At 35.8% G+C, this 22523-nt stretch overlaps 1 protein-coding gene across 9 annotated transcripts in view; it reads left to right on the forward strand.

Annotated features, from left to right (window-relative positions):
• Positions 1-22278, forward strand: part of RAD21L1 (RAD21 cohesin complex component like 1) — a 32204-nt gene extending 9926 nt beyond the window's left edge. For 2 of the 9 annotated variants that reach the window (XM_055104714.2, XM_008974724.5), the window contains exons 6-14: positions 2151-2321; positions 3418-3513; positions 4424-4537; positions 6721-6947; positions 7199-7298; positions 8146-8270; positions 10310-10405; positions 12717-12794; positions 18393-20005. In XM_055104714.2, coding sequence (XP_054960689.1) covers positions 2151-2321; positions 3418-3513; positions 4424-4537; positions 6721-6947; positions 7199-7298; positions 8146-8270; positions 10310-10405; positions 12717-12794; positions 18393-18581 — 1196 coding nt within the window. In that variant the 3' untranslated portion in view covers positions 18582-20005. Of the gene's footprint in view, positions 1-2150; positions 2322-3417; positions 3514-4423; positions 4538-6720; positions 6948-7198; positions 7299-8145; positions 8271-10309; positions 10406-12716; positions 12795-18392 lie in introns of all 9 variants that reach the window. The other 7 variants (XM_055104718.2, XM_055104716.3, XM_055104715.3 and 4 more) reach the window with 6 other exon arrangements.
• The last annotated feature ends 245 nt before the right edge of the window (positions 22279-22523 follow it).

Below are 22523 nucleotides of genomic sequence, written 5' to 3' on the forward strand. Positions count from 1 at the left end.
TAGCTGGGACTACAGGCATGCACCTCCGCACTCGGCTAATTTTTGTATTTTTAGTAGAGATGGAGTTTCACCATGTTGGCCAGGCTGGTTTTGAACTCCTGACCTCAGGTGATCCACCCACCTCAGCCTCCCAAAGTGCTGGGATTGCAGGCATGACCTACCGTGCCCAGCCAGGATCACTTTTAACTATACTTTGTGTCAGCTTCATACTAGTGCTGGGTTGTTTGTTTGTTTGTTTGTTTGTTTTTTAATTCTGAAATTTCTCTTAGATCTTTTTTCTATTTCCTTAGCCAGTGATATAGTTCACCAGTACCAAAGACCTGGAGTACTGCAATACCCTCCTACAAATCTTCCTCCAGTCTCTTCCCACATTTTATACATCTTTGTAAGAGCAATTGTCTTTAAATTCCATTTTTGATATATCACATTCCTCTGCTTAAGTGCCTTGGGTCCCTATGACTTACTGTATCACATACTTCTACCTATACTCAAGGCCCTCTGCCAATTTATCACCTTCTTTATTTTATCAGCTTTGTTTTACTCTTAATGTGGACTTTTTGCTCTAGTCAAGCAAATGTCTTACCACCCAACAAATACAATTTAGTTGTTCACATTTCTGTATCTTCCTTTGCAATTTTAAAAGGTGGGAAGAACATGTTCTTAGTAAATGGGCAGATTTGGGTTTGAATCTGAACTTTCTCTATTGATTTCCTGTGTGACACTGGGCAGATTGCCTAACCTCTTTGAGCCTTACTGTCCCTATTTGTAAAGTTGGGATATAACTAACAACATCATAGGGTTATTCCCCTTATTCCTTCCTTTAATCTTCTTCACCAATATGTGATTTTTCTCTTCTATAAAAACTGCTTCAAACCTAATGTCCTCTAAGAAATATTTAAAATTAATCCATCTTATTCTGGATTGTAATATAAGATCAAAGGCAATGATTATTTCTTTTATGTATTTTGTATAATCTGATATTCTTGTGATGTTCAATGCTGAGAATATAGTGTCTTCATAAGTCTTATTCTCTGATTGACCAACGCTGGCTTTTCCTTTGGGAGCTATCAAGCTGTACCTAGATGATATGAATACATTCTTAGTTTTTGAAAAAGTAATTTAGTCTTTTCTTCTGAGCAATTCTTTAATCCATTGTCATGATAGTTGTTTTTTTCCACTCTTCCATTCTAGAAGATTTAGGTCTATAGAAGAATTTTCAATATGGGTAATACTTCATGATTTTCTTTACTGTCTAACACTAACATGGGTTGTTAGAGGGAGGAGAAGACTAACCTTGGACCTCTGGGGTTTCAGACTCCTGGACCTAGAGATTCAAACCCAAGAGAGGGAAATAACTGATTTCTGGTCAAGAGCTGACTTCTGGTCCCCTGGAACTATCAGTGTAGTGTTGTGATTGTCAGGATGCAGGCTCTGGAGTCAGAGAGAGCTGGGTTCAGATCCTGATTCTGTCATTTATTATAGTGTGACTGTGTGCAAGTTACAAAACCTTTCTGTGGATGTGTTTCCTCATCTGTACAATGAGAATTATAATAGTATCTTCTATTACATAATATAATACATACTATAAACACTCAGTTACTGTTAGCTGACTGGGTTTGTCTTTTTTTTTTTTAACGGACCTCTATCACTGCCTCCTAGCATATTCGATATTTATTGAATGAATGTTGTAAGCCCATTCTTTAATATTTTACCTACGTTTCCACTTCCTGAGATGACTAACGTGTTCCTTATTTTCCAAACCTCCACTATGCATGAACACTACAAGCAATTGTCCTTGAAATACTATGAAATATACTTGGTCAAGCAGAACTTACTTACCTAAAATAGAATAAATTATTTTCCATAGTACTTTTACCTTAGGAAGTTATTAAACTATATCACAACTATAAACTCTATGTAATATGTTGGCATTTTTTCCATTGTATTTGAAAGGGCATTAGACTAAAAATCGTGTCTCTACTGATTGAGTGACCTTAGTTGAATAATTCAAGTCAGTCTTTCAGCCATTCTCTTCATCTATAAAATGAGGTGTTGGATGACAAGATTATGCTAGATGATATCTGAATTTCCTTCTAACCCTACAATTCTGTGTTTCTATGAATTAGTATTAATGATATATATTAATTTAGGGGAGGAATCTGAAATTCTCAGAAGACATAGCTTCTTTGATGACAACATATTACTGAATTCCAGTGGTCCTTTAATTGAACATAGTTCTGGAAGCCTCACTGGAGAACGATCTCTGTTCTATGACAGTGGAGATGGGTTTGGAGACGAAGGAGCTGCAGGAGAAATGATTGGTATGCTATCTGGTCATGTGGAAATAAAATATTTATTTTCATCAAATTACTACAATATATTAGTAGATTTATTATATCAATCTAAAATTTCAAATATGTTTTTGTGTTATGTAGGTCAATACTTTTTTTATACAAGTTTTCAAAGTCTGTGGCATGTTTAAACATTTAGGCTAGGCCTAAGTAAATAGCCGTCTGTTTAAATATATTTTCTATAGAGGTTATGAACTACTGCTTGTTTTTATTTTTACAAATTCCTAATTTCTGGAGGGGAGAGAGTGAGGTTAGTATATTCCTTATAAAATATACTAGGCTATGTACTGGAAAACATTGTTTTCTTTAACATACATTGTGGGGCAGCTAAGGTATTTTCCAGAATTTTATATTATTATTTTATATTTATATTCCCCTGCTTAAGTGCCTTGGGTCCCATGACTTACTGTATCAAATACCTCTACCTATCCTCAAGGCCTTCTACCAATTTATTGCCTTCTTTATTTTATCAGTTTTATTTGTTTTACTCTTAACATAGACTATTTCACATTATAAAATAGTCATAGAAATCGGGTAGAGAAAAACTAAGAAGTCCAAATGCACATGTTTTATTTATTATTATTATTATTATTTTTGAGACGGAGCCTTGCTGTGTCGCCCAGGCTGGAGTGCAATGGCACCATCTTGGCTCACTGCAACCTCTGCCACCTGGGTTCAAGTGATTCTCCTGCCTCAGCCTCCTGAATAGCTGGGATTACAGGTGCCCACCACAATGTCCAGCTAATTTTTTTTCTAGTTTTAGTAGAGATGGGGTTTCACCATGTTGGTCAGGCTGATCTCAAACTCCTGACCTCAGGTGATCCACCTGCCTCAGCTTCCCAATGTGCTGGGATTACAGGAGTGAGCCACTGCGCCCAGCCAAAATGCACGTTTTAAAGATTATTTATTGGCTGTTCCTATCAAATCTTTTTTAAAATTCTCTAGTTCACATTAAAAATCTGGTTATTCCTTTACAATGAAATGCATAAAGTAACATTAATAAATGTTTAGTGAACAAATGACAGATTCCAGTCTGTATGAAAAAATATTCATTGTGTTTTTCAAGACAATCTATTGCAAGATGATCAGAATATCCTGTTAGAAGACATGCATTTGAACAGAGAAATTTCCCTGCCTTCTGAGCCTCCCAATAGTTTAGCAGGTAGGTTGAAATTTTCCTTTATGAGAGAGTAATGGGGTACTAATGTTTAAGCCTCAGAACTTCTGAATTTAAGTAGCAATATAGTATAGTGAAAGATAAAGAACAATGTCTTTCAGACTCTGTTAGTCTGACTGTAGACAATATAAAATAGGAAATTGGATTCTGATAAAGGTACACTGAAGGGTATTTAGCCAGGATTGGGCTTAGCATGAGAGAACTCTGCCAATATATTGTGCTTTTTGAATTATTAAAATAGTATATGGTAAATGGTAAGAAAATTTATTAACTAGTATGGTTTGATAATCTACATACAATTTGAGAGAAATTACAAATTGAGGATATTTTCCCTATTTGAAATTCATATGGAAGTACCTCAGATGATTTGAGGTATTTTAGTCTGATTTTTCTTAAGAATTAAAAGTACGATTAGCCCCATTTTTTATTTGCCACAATTTTTGATGTTATATTTGCTTTCTAAAAACAATAGTAGAAACTGAAAATACAAAGAGCTAAGTAATAAAATTTTACTTATGGTTTTTTATGGATCAACTGATAAGTGATTTAACAGAATAGAATTTTTTTTAGCAGACGTATAGTCAAATTTTTATCAGTCATTTACTGTAGTTGCCGCCACTGTTTTCACATCTGCTGTGACTTTAGCCCACCCTTAGATGTCTCATGTGCAAAAGGGGATGATGATACTTGACTCACTCGAATACTGTGGGTCCCACACCATATAATCTGTAAGCCTCTTCAGCTCTATTAAATAAATGGTTCTAAGAATTCAGATGTTCCCGTTAGTAATATAAATCTTCAGTTAGTTTATCTATATCTTTAATTCTCATACAGTCCTCTAGCCTGCATCCTAACTGGTTTTTTTTACAATTACTTTTATGTGGATGTTGATTAGTTGAACCAGATAACTCAGAGTGTATATGTGTACCTGAAAATGAAAAAATGAATGAAACAATATTATTATCAACTGAAGAGGAAGGATTTACCCTTGATCCAATTGATATTTCAGGTCAGAGGCATTTACGGTTTTGTTTTAATTTTTAATACACTGTTAACTTATTTACTTTGAGATGTTTGAATAATCACTGAAATATTATTGGAGATAGTCAATCTAGTAATAGCACTTGTAACACAATAGAGGAGAAGACCGTGAAGAAAATTTTAGATGATCCTTTTGAGGTAGGAAGCGGGACTCAACTCCAGAATTGGGGGTTGGACACCGGACCAGATGAGGACTAGTTACAAGGTGGGTGGGGGGAGCTTTCAATCACACCCACCCACCAGTGTGCCATGTCAATTTACTGCTGCCATGGCAACACCGGGAATTCACCCTTTTCCATGGTGATGACCCAATGATTCCTACTCCTTCCCTGCATAAACCAGCCCCCTTAATCTGCATGCAATTAAAAGTGGGTATAAATATGACTGCAAAACTGCCCTGAGCTGCTAGTCTGGGCCTGCTGAGTAGCCCTGCTCTGTAGCAGCAGTTACGGTGCTAGAACTGTAACACCACCAGAGGTGTAACACTGCCTATTCAATAAAGCTGTTTTCTTCTACCTCTGACTTGCCCTTGAATTCTTTTCCTGGACAAAGCCAAGAACCCAGATGGGCTAAGCTCCACTCTGGGGCTCATTTGTCCTGTACCTCTGTATCACTTGCATTATATTCAGTCCTGTTCAAACCATGTATCCAGTTTGGGAAACTGAAAATTTTTAAACTAAGTTCAATTTAGGAAGGTATTGAGCCATTACTCTGTGGTGGGCACGGGAATAAAGAAGACACACACTTTTTACTTTTAAGAAGCTTAGAAAACAATCTAGTCAGGAAGATAAATAGTCATGCAAGTGAATATAATATAAGGCAGAATAAAAAGATCAGAAGAGAGGCGAATGCCTTCTAGCATTTAACTTCAAGCATCATATTTTTAGGGATAAGTAGTAAGTATGAATCTAATATATCTAATGTAACTACTAGTCTAATATAACTAATATAACTAGGTCATTTAGAAACATCCTAGTGTAGGTAGTATAATTGATATGAATTTCAGTTTATAAACTCAGGCATGCAAACAGTAAAGCATTTTTTTTTTAACTGAATTCACCACTGAGCCTCTATCTCACTAGGCTGGCAGGAAATTCAATCTGTGTAGCTTCCCTGTCTTATTTCCACCATGTAGTTCCAAAGTTTGGGGGAGGGGTATGGAAGGTGGAAGGGAACCTCTGGTTATCAGCTATACCAATTTGTGGTTCCCAGGGCTCCAGCTTACATAGCCTTGGGGATCATCACATAGCCAACCTCTCCAGTATCTTGTCTTGTTCCTGGGATTTTACTGAGGCACATCAGCCAGCAAGCAGGTTCCTGTACATTTTGGCTCCATTTGATCTTGGATCTTTATCAATCCTGAGAAATCTAACCCTCTCTCCCCTTTTACAGCTTTACTAAAGAAAAGCTTGACTTCTGCTTTCTGCCTGGTAAAATTCCCTGGTGGAGTGAAATCCTATGGACCTAGTTACCTGCTTGGAATGTCTATGAATTTCAGTGGGAGAGGGAAAAATACACTGGACAAATACAAATGAGTGTTGTAGAAAGTTATTCTATTACATAAGCATTTTAAGGAACCTCCAAATTGGTGGACTTCCCTCTTCCCCACCTTTCCTCAGTTGCTCACTTAACAGGTAGATCCCTTTCTAAGCACTTCCAAGCAACACCTTACAAAATGTATCACCTATTGGTTGCTCAGCATAATTTTCAGAGGGGAGAAGGGATTTTCTTTCCAATGCAACACTGTAGGTTGTACTGTGGTAGAAATTTCTTTTCTCTTTTGGAGATAGGGTCTTGCTCTGTTACCCAGTCTGGAGTGTAGTGATGTGGTCTCAGCTCACTTCAACCTCTGCCACTCAGGCTCAAGGGATCCACCCATCTCAGCCTCCTGAGTAGCTGGGTCTACAGGTGCGTGCTACCATGTGTGGCTAATTTTTGTATTTTTTGTAGAGACGGGGTTTAGCCATGTTGCCCAGGCTGGTCTTGAACTCCTGGGCCCAAGCAATCCGCCCACCTCAGCCTCTTGAAGTGCTAGGATTACAGGCATGAGCCACCGTGCCTGGCTTAGAAATTTCTTAAGTATTTAGTGCCTACAATATGATTTTAGAAAGCTGTATAACCAATCACATTTGTGCTATTTCTTATATTTAGACATTGCTGAGAAAAGGAAAGGCAAAAAGAGGAGATTGCTCATAGATCCTGTCAAGGAGCTCAGTAGCAAAGTTATACATAAACAGCTTACTTCCTTTGCGGACACACTCATGGTTTTGGAACTTGCACCTCCTACCCAAAGATTGATGATGTGGAAGAAGAGGGGAGGAGTGCATACACTTCTGTCAACTGCTGCCCAGGATTTGATTCATGCTGAACTGAAAATGGTAACGGTTCCTACCCTTCTACATGTGAGCAATGTCTGGTTATAAATAAATAATAAATAAATAAATAAACACATATTTACATACATATATAACAGAATTTAAACTTGCGAAGAAGTACTTCCTCATTTTGAATTAATTTTCTGTATTGTGTGTATGAATTATAGTTTTTCCTTTTTAGATATGTGCTTGTGTTTTCTTGAATTGCTTTGCTGGTACAAAAACAAAAAAAACAAAAATGTGTATTTTTACAGTTGTTTACAAAATGCTTTCTGTCCTCTGGCTTTAAACTTGGAAGAAAAATGATACAGAAGGAGTCAGTAAGGGAAGAAGTGGGAAACCAAAATATAGTAGGTGAGACTTCTTAATTCTGTTGATGTTAGGGGAATGCTGTGGAAACAAAAATTTGATGTTTTCAATTTCAAAATGAAGATGGGATCCAATTCCATATTCTCAAGTATAAATGCTAACTCTGGAAGAGCAGTTGAACTTAAATGAAATTATTACTTCGGTATTGCATTTTTCTGCATTTTGGATTAATTTTTGTCCCAGAGATTTCGTTAAAAAGATGAAGTATATATACTATGTAAACCATTCTTATTATCACTCTTTCTACCTCCTTCACTCCCAAAGGCATACTCAAAAATCCTCAAAAAAGAAAATCTTTATATCTAGCAAGATAAAGTTTCAATGTAAAACAATAACATGAAAAGTCATGTAAGGATAAGAACAGCACTTAATACACTTAACCTGATGCAGATATTTCTGTCTACCCAAAAGGCACATGGAGTATTAATAATCACTGATTATTATCATGATAATTATAAAGTGATAATAAAACCAATTGATGTGATGAGTGAGCTTCCACTTCCTGATCACCCTTCCTGAAGGCATTAAAACCTGCTGAACAATATACCACAATGGGCTTGAACTGTCCATGTTGTCTTGTGAGTGAATGTGTGAGAGCGTGTGTAGAGGAGATGGTTGGCAGAGAATGGGGAGTGGAGGTGATAGAGACAGAAGACAAGAAAGGGAAGATACATATGTGAGACTTGGGAGCAATAAGAAAGTTTGTGTATCCTTTGCTTAAATTCTTGGATCCCAACATGTCTGTCAGAAGTTTTCTTTTGTTACAACCATATCACAATTCAAGTTTGAAAGATATTTTGGTGAAATTGTCTTTATTTCCTTGATAATTCAGAGACATCCATGATGCAAGAGCCAAATTACCAGCAAGAGTTAAGTAAACCCCAAACTTGGAAGGATGTGATTGGTGGATCTCAGCATAGCTCTCCTGAGGATACCAATAAAAATATTAGCTCTGAGGTAAGTTATCCAGAGAGAATCGTAAAAATATTTTATTTTCTACAGATATAGTAAAGGAATGTTGGGACTCTGGTATATTTTCTTACATTTGTGTAGTTCATATTTCATTTTAAATTGTTTTGCAATTTGTTTAGTAAGTAGCAGGGTAAAACATGATTTTCTTCTGCAGAATTTTTCTAGGAGTTTAGGATGTAAATTGCAAGATAAGGTGGTTTCATACCAAGCTAGTATTTTGCATGATACGTTAAATCAATGATTGTCTCTATGTAAACCTAGTTATATGCTGAGAATCCTACTAGGCCTCATATTCTTTGTGTCATGGAATGTTTTAGAACTGCAGCCAGTATGCCTAAGTTTTGCTTTTCATCATAAATTCACCCACATATCTCTAAGAATAATATATTTTAGACCCACCAATTCCTTGGCCTTGAATCTGAAAGACTATCTAAAGATCTATGACCAAAACAAAATTTTAAAAACTTTTTAAGATATAATTTTTTATTTGAAAAATATTACTATTTGAAAACACAATTGGAAATAATGTACTTTGAAATATTTTCTCAGTTGTTATTTTATTGGTTGTACAAATATAAATATTATAGCCACACCGGTTAAAAATAAACCAGTGTTTTTATGGTCTGTTCCATTATCACTGTATTTTGATAACCACTCAGGGAATTCAAAGTCAACCCATGTTGAAACTGAATGCCCTTGGAAGGAAAGACAATTTCACAGTGCATTCAAACAGAATGTATTTTACTAAATATTTGATAATATACTGGATATTGAGACACTGGGTTGCTAGTACTACTCTCTCCCTCACTTGGGCTCAGGCATTTGTTAAAGTGTACCTACCGAAAATTATGATTAGGCAAACCTGTTTAGTTTATGATTTTTTGGAAGGAAAATACAACTGCAGTTATCACAGATATAACAAGATAGATTGTCCCATGGGCTTGAAGTAGAGAGAAGAGAGATCGATGTACCAGTTCTTTTGAACCTTTACTCCTTTACCTTATGCTTATGCTTTAAACCTTCAATACTCCTCTTATTCTGCTTCCAAAAATGGTTAACAAATGTGAAATATAGTCAAGCATGGGAGCACAAGAACAATAAGGGACAAGAGAATATTGATTCTGATGAATCATTTTCAAATCTTCATAAAACAGAATTTTTATATACCATACCTGCAAAATTGAGAGTATCAAAAATGTAGAATACTCATAGAAATTGAAAGAGAAAAACAAGGCTTCACAAATATGTATATTAAAGCATAAAATGTAACTCCTTATGTTTACTAAAATTTTTTAAAGCTGAGTGAAAAAGCAAGTAAACTATCTTAGAGGAGGCCCTTAATCAAGATTGAAGAGGACAGCTGGGGAATGAAGCTTGGAGACAGGTTGAAGATGAAAAGAGGTTGACAGCTTCTATAGCAATGAGAAGGGAAGGAGATGATAGGGACTAGGAAATCTCTGTCTCTTTTTCTTTCTTCCTTTATGTCTTCACTCCCCTTCCAACAGACAGGTTCTTCTTCCCTTTTGCCCGTGACAGCTCCAGCAGTGGTGGCAGGAATCCTGCCATGGTCCTCGGTAGGGATATTAATATCCCTTTCCTCACTCTCACTCCCTCTCTGCTTGCTTATTGCAGATCTCTTTCCTCTGCCACCTGGTATTGGCATGAGAATAGAGGTAGGGGAGTGGGGCTAGATAAAATGCTTCAAAGCAAAGTGGTCTCAATAGCACAGCAGTAGAGACTTTTAATGTGAGGTCTGCAGTAGAGAGGGAAATAGGAAAAGGATAGGAAGCAAGGAGGGAAGGGGCATGCAAGTTCTTCCTTTATGGGAGGCATATGGAAAATTGTAACATTTAAGTCAAAGACTGCCTATCTGGGGTATTTCAGAGATAATATTTTGAGAATGTGGGTAGTATTTTAAATTAGTTTGAGAAGCGAGCATTCATGTGATTAAAGCATTTAATAAAATTAGATTGTTCCTGTATAACCACTGGCAGATTTACCTAACTTTCCCTAATTTGCTTCAGCAGGATATTGTTGAAATGGTGTCTTTAGCTGCTGAGGAATCATCTTTAATGAATGACTTATTTGCACAAGAAATTGAATATAGTCCAGTTGAATTGGTAAATATATGTGTAGTCTTGGGGATGTTCTTAAAAACTTTATTCCTAAATATTTAACACCTTATTTATCTAAAACTTGGCTTTTATAGCTGTCATGTTACTTTCTAAATTTATAATTTAAATTTGTGATTACAACAGAGATGTTTGTGAATAGTTTGATAAAATATTCTGAATTGCTCTGATTTTTTGTCTTTCTTTAATTTCTTTTGAAACTTCAAATACTTTTAAGGGAAAGTGTGAGATTTTTGTGCTTATCAAAAGTAGTGACAGGATTTTAAATGTTGAGAATCAGTGTTTTAAATTATTGATATAACATCTCTAAAGAAACAGAACTATATTAAGAGTATGGCCTAGGGCATTTGAAATTTTATCTTATTTCCAAAAAGTTGTGGGCAATTTTTCCTTTAACATTATGTGGCACAAGGCTTGTATCTATACAAGGCTTCTGGAAATCTGAAACAAAATAATCTGGCAGTCAGAGGGCCACATGTCAATAGCAAAGACAGAAGTAAAGTCTGATTTCCCTGACTCCCTGCTTATTAACTGTCTTATTTCTCTGGTATTATCCCAGCGTACTGAAAACATTTTTAAGATTGTAAGGAATTTTAGTAAAAGTTTTTTAGTAAATAATATAAAAACACCTAGTAAGCCTGATGTTAATTTGTTTCTATAAAATTATCTATATATTGAGTTCCAAGACTCTTTGATTGTTTTTCATACAAGGAAAAGAGACCGAATTCTCTAGATAATCTAGGACAGAATAAATTACCTGAACTTTTTACCTGAAGTATCCAAACAGCTGAGCCAGAAGTGGGTTAGTTCATTTTTGCTATTCGCTTTGCTTCTGTAGATGCAGGTTATTTTCATACATGGTCAAGCAAACCACAACATAGCACAAGTTCAGCTGTTTTAATAATCCACTGGGCTTTTTACACAATAGATTCAGCTGTAGAGTGTCCAGATAGATCAAGTGGACAGGCTTTAGCAGAATGCACAGACTATTTCTTCTGAGCCTTTCTCTGGTTAGTTTAGTTGTGCATTATAGATGAAGCTAGAGTCTCATGGATCTTTAACAAAGAGGTTTTTACATTTCAAAAACTGCATTTGTTTATTTAACAATAAAATAAACATTAATAAGTGGGTGTCCTCATTTATCCAAGGAGAGACCAGAAAAGAATAATCATAAATTGTAGCTGAAGGGATTTGGAAAACTCTCTAGAATAAAGTGACCATATTTTCAAATCAGTCTTTTTGGAATATAAGAAAGCATACAGCATAGGCAGGCCCAGGAAGCTGGTATAGTTGGTGGAAATGGGGACTCAGTAGCTCCCAGGCTTAGTCAAAGAGTCCCTTTAGCCTCACATGATTTAAAATGTCATGCAGAATATTCTGGTGCTTTCTGTAATTGTCTTGGAGTCTATGAAATTGAAAGCACTTTTAGCAAGTGTCTGGGCTCCTATACATGAAGGCTAGACAAACAGTGGACATGAGATGAGAGTGACATAGATGCTGTTGGGCTGCATAGTCAGAATTAGCTTAGGAAAAATTATGAAGTAGGCCAGGTTTGTGCCACTTCCCTTCCCCCAACTCTTTGTAAGCCTACTCTTTTATCAGATTCATGAACACCTTTCATATGCTCAGTTTCTGTTCTCACATCATAAGGTGTTAGTTTGTAAGGGATTAGAATACCATTTTTAAATATTGAGGTATTTCTGAAAGTGGTTAAGCCTTAAATACCAAAAAAAAAAAAAAAAGAATCTATTTAGATAACATGACAGACATGTCCAAGGCACAGATGCCTTGGACAAGGCATCTCGAAATCTGAAAGATTTCTAACCCAACTGTACACAAACTACTAGACAGCAGTTATGTTTAGAGCTTCCATTACCAGATAAGTTCAGATAAAGGCCTTTACAAGACAGAAATAGCTGTATGTTTACTCCTGTTAACTGAGTTCAGATTGACCAGAACTAGGATAACCCTAGGCAAAAGTTGTTGTCTTTGCTAATTTTGCTTTTCAAAGTAACCGTAAGACCCTGGACACATTAACAAATAAAGATGGCAGAATCTCCTATTTTGGAGCCTCTTATCAGAAGAGACCCTGGAGAGTACAGGTGTAATTGTGCAAAGGTGGTTTATATTTGTATGTTAGCCTTATTCTTTTTATAAATAATAAAGATTATAAGCTCTTTATTTGGCAGGACCCATTGTAATAATTGTGTTTCTTGTAGAAGCTAACACTATGATGGGCAAATAGTCAGCATTTAGTAAAATTTGCTTAAATTAAATATTTTATCTATCATTCAAACAGGAGTCATTGAGCAATGAAGAAAATATTGAGACAGAGAGATGGAATGGAAGAATACTTCAGATGTTAAATCGTTTACGGGTGAGATGCTAGGGTTTGTCAACCCTGTTTTTATTTTAAAAAATAAGTAAATACTGACTTCAAGCTTCCATATATTAATGAAAACGCAATAATTTTCCTTATTTTTTTGAGGCCAAATCCCACTAGAGTGCAATGATTTTCAGTAGTATACCCAGGGCTAAATATAGAAGTTTGGATTTGGTGCCTGCATATTCTAATCAACTTCTTACCCACACTCATACCCTTAGATATCCATTCTGTGTCCCATCCTCGTTTTTAGCATGATACCAACTAATTCTCAATATGAAACTTAGTTTATAGCAGTTCAAGAGTGACAACTCAGGTAATTTTTGAATTTAATTTATATTTTTGTCAAAATAATACATGTATATTATTTTAAAAGTTCAATAGCACCATGCAGTAAGGCTGAAAAGACAGAAAGGCCTTTGTCCTACCTCTCCTTATCCCTAAGTCCTGCTCACCAGAAGCAACTACATTAAGCTGTTTCTTTTAGTATTTATATCTATATTCTTAATAAACATGCTTTTAGTGCTCTTTCTTGGTATTTCAGCTTTAAACTATATCTACTGAATTCTTTTGACAGAAAACAAAAGTTTAACTTAGTTACCTTCCCCTCCCTAGTATACTTTTAGCATAGTGTTATGTGTTTACAGTGTTATATTTGTCATAGTTATGATGCAGGTTTGATTGCGACAGGGAGCCAAAATATTAGTGGCTTAAAAAAGATAGAAGTTTATTTATCTGTCAGGTAAAAGTTCAATCTGGTATGGCAGCTATGCTCACAAAGTTGTCAGGGACCCAGGTTTCCTTTGTCTTCTCAAGATCCAAAGTGGCTAACTACCCACCAGGTCTGTACTCCAATCAGTAACAAAATTTCCTTTAAGAGTACAACCCAGAAATTGTATCACTTTTTACACTTCATTGACCAGTACTTAGTCACATTGACGCATCTAGCTGGGAAATGTAGTCTTTATTTGGTAAGCTTAGTCCCAACTAATAATTCTGTTACTATAGAAGAAGAGAATGGAAATTAAAGGACAACTAGCAGCTGCTGCCATAAAGACTATATAAAAATTAGTTACATTGAAGCTTCATAGCATAATTACATTTCTTGTCAACTTTATGGTTGTTTTGTCATTACCTCATTTTTTTTCTTTTTTTTATTATTATACTTTAAGTTTTAGGGTACATGTGCACAACGTGCAGGTTTGTTACATATGTATACATGCGCCATGTTGGTGTGCTGCACCCATTAACTCGTCATTTACATTAGGTATATCTCCTAATGCTATCCCTCCCCCATCCCCCGACCCCATGACAGGCCCCGGTGTGTGTTGTTCCCCTTCTTGTGTCCAAGTGTTCTCATTGTTCAATTCCCACTTACGAGTGAGAACATGTGGTGTTTGGTTTTTTGTCCTTGCCATAGGTTGCTGAGAATGATGGTTTCCAGCTTCATCCATGTCCCTACAAAGGACATGAACTCATCCTTTTTTATGACTGCATAGTATTCCATGGTGTATATGTGCCACATTTTCTTTCTTTTTTTTTTCTTTTTTTATTTTTTATTATACTATGAGTTTTAGGGTACATGTGCACAACGTGCAGGTTTGTTACATATGTATACATGCGCCACGTTGATGTGCTGCACCCATTAACTCATCATTTAGGTTAGGTATAGCTCCTAATGCTATCCCTCCCGCTGTGTCCAAGTGTTCTCATTTTTCAATTCCCACCTGTGAGTGAGAACATGCAGTGTTTGGTTTTTTGTCCTTGTGATAGTTTGCTGAGAATGATGGTTTCCAGCTTCATCCATATCCCTACAAAGACATGAACTCATCCTTTTTTATGGCTGCATAGTATTCCATGGTGTATATATGCCACATTTTCTTAATCCAGTCTATCATTGATGGACATTTGGATTGGTTCCAAGTCTTTGCTATTGTGAATAGTGCCGCAATAAACATATATGTGCATGTGTCTTTGTAGCAGCATGATTTATAATCCTTTACTTCATTTTTTTATTTGCTCAGTGTCTATAAACCCATTTTAATTATTTTTCCAAACTCAGACAATATGACCAAACTCTGACAAAAATACCATTTTTATGGTTTTGTAATATTTTATAATATCTCTTATCAAATGATCCATCAGTTCCATTTTTTTTCCTTAAAGGTATCTCTCTGGGAGCTCACCATCCTCTTGTTCTGATCCAAACCAGCGGCTGTTTAGGTCTGCTCCATAGTTTTTGTCTTGGGATATTGCTTTGTCATAAACATGGGAATTTGTCTCTTTCCTGTATATATTATTTCCTCTGTGGTTTTGGGTGCTTTGATCTTCCTTTATCTTAAATTTTTTAGTGGTTAACTTCCTTTCATAATTTCCTGAGATAAAGAGTTCACGAGAGATACAGACCCTCCATACCAGCGTGAGCATTTCTTTTACCTTTAACGTGATTGATTGTCTCTAGACGTAAGTTGAAAATATATTTCTCTCAGATGTTGAAGGCTTTGTAACATTGCCAAGATTCTTGTGATGTTATTGAAAGGTCAGATATTGCCTTAGTTGGTGATCCTTTGTAAGTAACCTTCATTTTCTCTCTGGAAGCTTTTGATCTATTATTGTTATTATTATTATCCCTGGCACTCTGGAATTTCATGATGTGCTTTGGGTTTTTTTTTTTTCCACTTATTGTCTTTACCATGTAGTGTGTTCTTTTATACAGAAATTTCATGTTCCTGAGTTTTAGAAAATTTTTAAAAATTTCTTGGACTTTCTCCTTATTATTGTTATTTTTTAAAGTTTTTCATAGAGTCAAGGTCCCACTGTGTTGCTCAGGCTGGTTTCAAACTCCTGGCCTCAATTTCCTTTTCATTTATCTGTTTTGTCTTCCTGAAGGGCCAGTGGGTCAGATGTTGGATCTCCTGAACTACTCCTTTAATTTTAATAACACCTTTTATCCTCTATATTAATTTCTTTGTATTTGTGTTTTTCTACCCTCTAGATTTCTTCAACTTTGTCTTCTAGACTTTACTGAATTTTTATATCTGCTTTCACCTTTTTGTTTTCCAGGAGTTTTTTCCTTGGTTACTAACTATTCTTTTATTTTATAGCATCATAATATTTTTATTTAATTATTCAATTAGGTTTCTAAAGCAGCTTTGTTGAGATATGATTAACATGCAGTAAACTATTTATATTTAAAGTATGCATTAGATAAGTCTTGACATATGTGTACAACTGTAAAACCTTCACCACAATCAAGGAGTAAACATATCTCAAACCAGAAAAACTTTCCTTGTGCCCCTTTTGAATCCCTCATTTGCATACCTCCAACTGGCACCCCCATTCCCAAGCAACCACTGATCTGCTTCCTCTCACTATTATCCTAGCCATTTTTCATAGGTACAATGAAAAACTTCTTAACTTCAGAGGTTGCACTTCTGCTCCCTGCATTATCTTTCCTTAGTGATTTTCTTGAATATATTCCTTTTTGCTCTTTAATATTGGAGAGTTTACTCAAATGTCTTGTAGATCCTAGGATTATCTGTTTTTATTTAAGATAGAGACACCAAAAAACTGACTGGAAGTTATATACGCATGAGTAGGGGTTGTAGACTTATGGTCTTTATACTGAGGTAATTGGGTGGCACCTCTCACCTTCCCTAGATTGTATTATATAACTGGGTTTTGTTCTCCCTTAGAATAGTCGGCTTTTCCAGAGTAATCTTTAAGTCTACTGCCTAGGAGATATAAGCATGATGCCAGTGGCTCAGGAACCAAAAGGAGGTAAAGGAGAGGCTGGTTATCTCACTGTTCAGAGTGTAGAATTTCCCTTAATCCCACTGTTTGTGGTATGACACTTCACCATCCACAGCACTAGTGCCCTAAGTTCAAAGCCTCAATGCTTGTTATCTCCAGAAGGGCAACTTCACGCCTTCTGCTGTGTGAGTAGCGGTCTCCGATTCTGTGAGGTTGTGGAGTGGACAGAAGGTCTAACTGTTCCTAAGTAGATTCTCAAGGAATTCTCCTGTTTTCAGCTTCATCCCTCTCTCCAGTTTATGACACACTGATGTCTCCAATTCCTGAGCTTTTCCTAGGTACTGTGTCTCACTCAAATCGGCTTGCTTTTTGCTGGCTTCCCCCCTGCCAGCACTTAGGGTTCAGTTGTCTCTACTCTGCTAAGTCAGTTATGTCTTCCACTCTCTTTGTCTTTATCTCCTTCGTCACTTTTTCTTCCTTTACCTTCATTTCAGAAGGGTTTCTGAAGGGAACACAAATAAACACTTATGTTTAATCTTGCATATTTGTCCCTTTAGGGTTTTTCAAAATAATTCTTGAAATTGAAAAAGCTGTCCTTATTCTCTCCCAGGGGGGAAAAGCCATCCAGTTCTCATCTTTTCTCTCAAGGCAGGGAATAAATGTAGGCTGGATATGCCATCTTTGAAAGGTTACTGACCCTGGGCCACACCTTTGGTTAAGATAAAGTATGACAAAGTATTTAATTTATTAATTTGTTGACTGTTATGGACAAGCAAAACCTCGTACATGGTATTTCTAAATACGCTTCACAACTATCCAGGGTATATGATTCTCATAGGGACATTGGCCAGTATTCACTGCAGTACTTCTTTTCTTTTTTTCTTTTTTTGAGACAGGGTATCACTGTCACCCAGGCCAGAGTGCAGTGGCATGATCTCGGCTCACTGCAACCTCTTCCTCCTGGTTTCAAGCGATTCTTCTGCCTCAGCCTCCCGAATAGCTGGGATTAGAGGCGCGTGCCACCATGCCCAGCTAATTTTTGTATTTTTAGTACAGACAAGGTTTCACCATGTTTGCCAGACTGGTCTCGAACTCTTGACTTCAAGCGATCTGCCCTCCTCGGCCTCCCAAAGTGCTGGGATTACAGGCGTGAGCCACCACGCCTGGCCGCACTGCAGTATTTCTAACTAAAAAATTACACTTCTACTCTAGGACTCTGATTCCAAATCCTAGTCTTCATGAAAAGAGTTATCTTCATCCATAATTAAAATACTTTATTGTACCTCAGTTATTTTCAGTAGGTACACAGATGTCATGTAGTGAATCCGACATCTTTTTAATCTGTGCAAAGAAACTGGGAGTTGTTTACATAGTCATAATCCCCTGACACTGAAACTGGAGTTGTTTATAGTCAACACCAACACTAGTACCTTTAAGTAGAAGAAGACTGATAGGCTGATCATTTTCATTGTATTTGAAGCCTCCCAAAGTCCTGTGGATTTTTTTGTCTCTGCAAATATAGACTAATTGCCCTTTCCACTGGAGCCATTTATGTTAACATCAATTTTAAAAAGGCCTATCATTTGTATAACACATTATAAATTTATATAACACTTCGGAATTCTTTTGCATGCATGTTCTTCACGAACCAAGCTTGTGTACAGTAACTTGTGTTGTTTTTATGTTCACTAAGGAGTCATTTCCCTTTTTCCATTTAAGGATTTTATAGTCATTTATCCAAAATGTCAATATTTTGTTGTTTATTACGCATTTATAGCCAGCTTTACTTCTAATGATCTTGTTTCCCATTTCTTTTTTCTTTTCTAATTATTTTCCCAGGAATCTAACAAGATGGGAATGCAGTCCTTTAGTCTGATGAAGCTCTGTAGAAATAGTGACCGAAAACAAGCAGCTGCCAAATTTTATAGCTTTCTTGTCCTAAAGAAACAGCTGGCTATTGAGCTGAGCCAGAGTGCTCCCTATGCAGATATTATAGCTACGATGGGACCAATGTTTTATAACATATGAAGGAAACCCAGACATACAGATTTATGGCATCACTGGAATTTCTGTGTAGATTGTTCAATTTAACGCAGAAGCCATCTGGAAGCAGCTGAAGGTCTGATCCATTTCATAGATAGGCTGACCTACTTCCTCTCTGTAGTTCAGAATAATCATAGCTAGAATTGGAAACCTACATGCTTACAAAGAAATACTTTAAATTCTGTTTTGTTTTGTTTTTTGTTGTTTTTTTTAAGGACAAAGGTCTCACTATATTGCCCAGGCTGGACTTGAACTCTGGGTTCAAGTGATTCTCCTGCCTCAGCCTCCTGAATAGCTGGGACTACAGGCACATGCCACCATACCTGGCTCAGAAATACTTAATTATAGCTAAGTAATTATTTTTAACTTAGCTGATTTGAATATATAGCATTTATCATTTCCCTGATTTGAATGTTGCATTTAGCATACATTTAGCATGCATTTTTAAAATGCTGTATGTTTTTGACAAACATTCAAAGGTGTTTCTTAAAAGGCTATTTTACATTGGAGTATTTACTTGAATTTTGTGGGGTTAATGAAAACATCATTATTTCTACACAGACTATTTGGTTGCAATGTATATCATACTTGATTTGACATAATGCCATGGTTTTTAATCCAATATTTTAATTGAAGAGTTACAAAGCTCATCTTTGCTTTAAATTGCCTGAGTGGGTTTTAGTCTATTTATAGGTCACTTAACTTTTTTATTTACTATTTAATGATTATTATAATCACCATTAATGTGTCAGCAAAACTAAATCTGCTTCTTATGTTTAAAAAAATTAGCAGACACTTGTTCCTCATGTTGTTTGCAGCTACGGTCTGAGTAAAGATCACCAAAATAAATGTTCGTTTGTTTGGTGTTTACTGAACATTTTTGACATTAAAACTGTTGTTTTCCTTTTTTCTTAATTGAAGTTTGAGTTAGGACATTTTCATATGATGCTCTGTGAGCTCCATCATACACTGTAAAATGAAGCCTATGGTACTCATTAAAATGTTGTTATATCTGGAATTACGCTGCAAACAACAAATTCTAAATAGCCTCTCTAAATGTGTTAACTATAAATTTTAAATGGCAAAATTGCCTTTTTAAAATTTCTTTTATTTTTTAAATTAACATACAGAAAATTTGACTTCTTAATTTTGGTGCACAGTTCTGTGAATTTTAACATATTTGTAGAGTCCTGTAACCATCTCCACAATTAGGATTCCAGCAGTAACATCACCCTAAAAAATTCTGTGTTATCCCTTTGTAGTAACACCCTTCCGCCATATAACATCTGGCAACCACTCTTCTCCATGACTACACTTTTGTCTTTTTGAAAATGTCATACAAATGGAATCATATAGCATGTAACCTTTCGATACTGGCTTCTTTCACTCATAAATGTCTTTGAGATTTATCAAGTGGTTGCATGTGTCAGTGGTTTGTTCCTATTTATTGCTGAGTAATATTCTGTTGCCTAGATATACCACAGTTTATCCATTTACCCATTGAAAGATGTTTAAGTTGTTTCCAGTTTTGACAATTATTAATAGAGCTTCATACATTTGTGTACATCTTTGTCTGGATATAAGTTTTTATTTGTCTAGGGTAAATATCTAGAAATGGGATTGCTGGGCCGTATAGCAAGTATATGTTTAACTTTATAAGAAATTACAAAATTATTTGCCAGAGTAGATGTACCATTTTGCATTCCCAGTAACCATGTAAGAGAGTTCCAGTTGATTTTTTGTTTACTTGTTATTTTGAGATAATTGTAGATTCACATGCAGTTGTGAGAAATAATACAGAGATCCCATATATCAGTTTACCTCAGTGGTAACATCTTGCATAACTTTAATATAATACACAACTAGGAAATTGGCATTGACACTATCCACCCAGCTTATTCAGACATCACCAGTTTTACATGCACTTATTTTGTGTATGTATTAATTCTATGCAAATTTATCGCATGTGTAGGTCTGTGTGGGCACCACCATAGTCAAGAAACAAAACAGTTCCATCACAAGGATCACTTGTGCTACCCTTTGTTAGCCACAGCCATCTCCCTCCTTACTGTCCTCCTTGGCTCCTGAAACCCACTAACCTGTTCTCCATCTCTATAATTTTGTCATTAATACAGTTAATTTTTATAGATTAACCTTGTATCCTATGACCTTGCTAAACTCACAAATTAGTTCCAGGTGTTTTTATTTTACATAAATGGAATTGAACAATGTTTTGCCTTTTTTTTTTTTTTTACCCAAGCTGGAGTTGCAGTGGCACGATCTTGGCTCACTGCAGCATCGACCTCCCAGGTTCAAGCAATTCTCCTACCTCAGCCTCCTGAGTAACAGGGATTACAGGGGCATGCCACCATGCCCAGCTAATGTTTTTGTATTTTTAGTAGAGATGGGGTTTCACCATGTTGGCCAGGCTAGACTCGAACTCCTGACCTCAAATGATCCACCTGCCTTGGCCTCCCAAAGTGCTGGGATTACAGGTGTGAGCCACCACTCCTGGCAATGTTTTGCCTTTTCTATCTGGTCCTTTCACCTAGTATAAAGGTTTCAGGTTTTATCCATGTTTTAGAATGTATCTTTATATCATTCCTTTTTATGGCCAAATAATATTCCATTGTATGGATATACCATATTTTGTTTATCCACTCGTCAGGTGATGGACATGTTGATTGTTTCCACTTTTTAACTACTATGAATAATGCTGCTATCAACATTAGTATATAAGTTTTTGTGTATATAAGTTTTGATTTTTCTTGGTTATATACCTAGGCATGGAATTGCCAGGTCATGTGATAACTTTATGTTTAACTTTTTGAGGAGCTGTCAAACTGTTTTCCAAAGTAGCTGCACTATTGTACATTTCTACCAGCAATATATCAGGGTTCCAATTTCTTAATATCCTTGACAATACTTGTTATTTTCCCTTTTAAAAATTATAGCCATCCTAGTGAGTATCTCATGGTTTTGATTTGCATTTTCCTAATGACTAATTATGTTGAATATCCTTTCATGTGGATTTGCTAATAGTTTATTAAGGATTTTTGTATCTGATATTGGTCTGTATTTTTCTTTTACTGTCTTTTTCTGGTTTTGATATCAGGGTTATACTGGCCTCATAAAATAACTTAGAAAGTGTTTCCTCATATTCTATTCTTCTACAACAGATTGTGTATATTTGTGTTATTTCTTCTTGAAATAGTTGATAGAATTCACCCATAAACAATCTGGATCTGGATATTTATATTTGGTAAAGTTTTTTTAACCATGAATTTAATTTTTTAGTTGTAGGGCTATTCAGTTACCTATTTCATTTTGAATGAGTTTGGGTAGTTTCTTATTTTAAGTAATTGGTCTATTTCATCTACATTGGTGAGTTTATGTGTGTAGAGTTGTTCAGAGTATTCCCTTATTATCCTTTTAGTGTCTGTGGGGTCCATAGTAATAACCCCTCTTTCATTTCAGACATTGTTAATATGTTTTCTCTTTTCAGTTGTGCTAGAGGCTTATTAATTTTATTGATCTTTTAAAAGATTTTCTCTTTTGTTTTTCTGCTTTCTGTTTCATTTCATTTATTCCTGCTTTTACATTTATTATTATTGTCCTTTGGCTTGCTTTGGGCTTATTTTGCTCTCTCTAGTTTTATTAAGGTGGAGGCTTAGATAACTGATTTGAGATCTTCCCTCTTTTCTAATATAAACACATAAAGCTCTGTTTCCTTCTTGGTAACTGATTTGGTATCTTCCCTCTTTTCTAACACAAACACATAAAGCTCTGTTTCCTTCTAGGTAACTGATTTGGGATCTTCCCTCTTTTCTAATATAAACACATAAAGCTCTGTTTCCTTCTAGGTAACTGATTTGGGATCTTCCCACTTTTCTAATACAAACACATAAAGCTCTGTTTCCTTCTAGG

The sequence above is a fragment of the Pan paniscus genome, chromosome 21 (assembly GCF_029289425.2).
Source record: "Pan paniscus chromosome 21, NHGRI_mPanPan1-v2.0_pri, whole genome shotgun sequence".
In the NCBI taxonomy this organism is placed as follows: domain Eukaryota; kingdom Metazoa; phylum Chordata; class Mammalia; order Primates; family Hominidae; genus Pan; species Pan paniscus.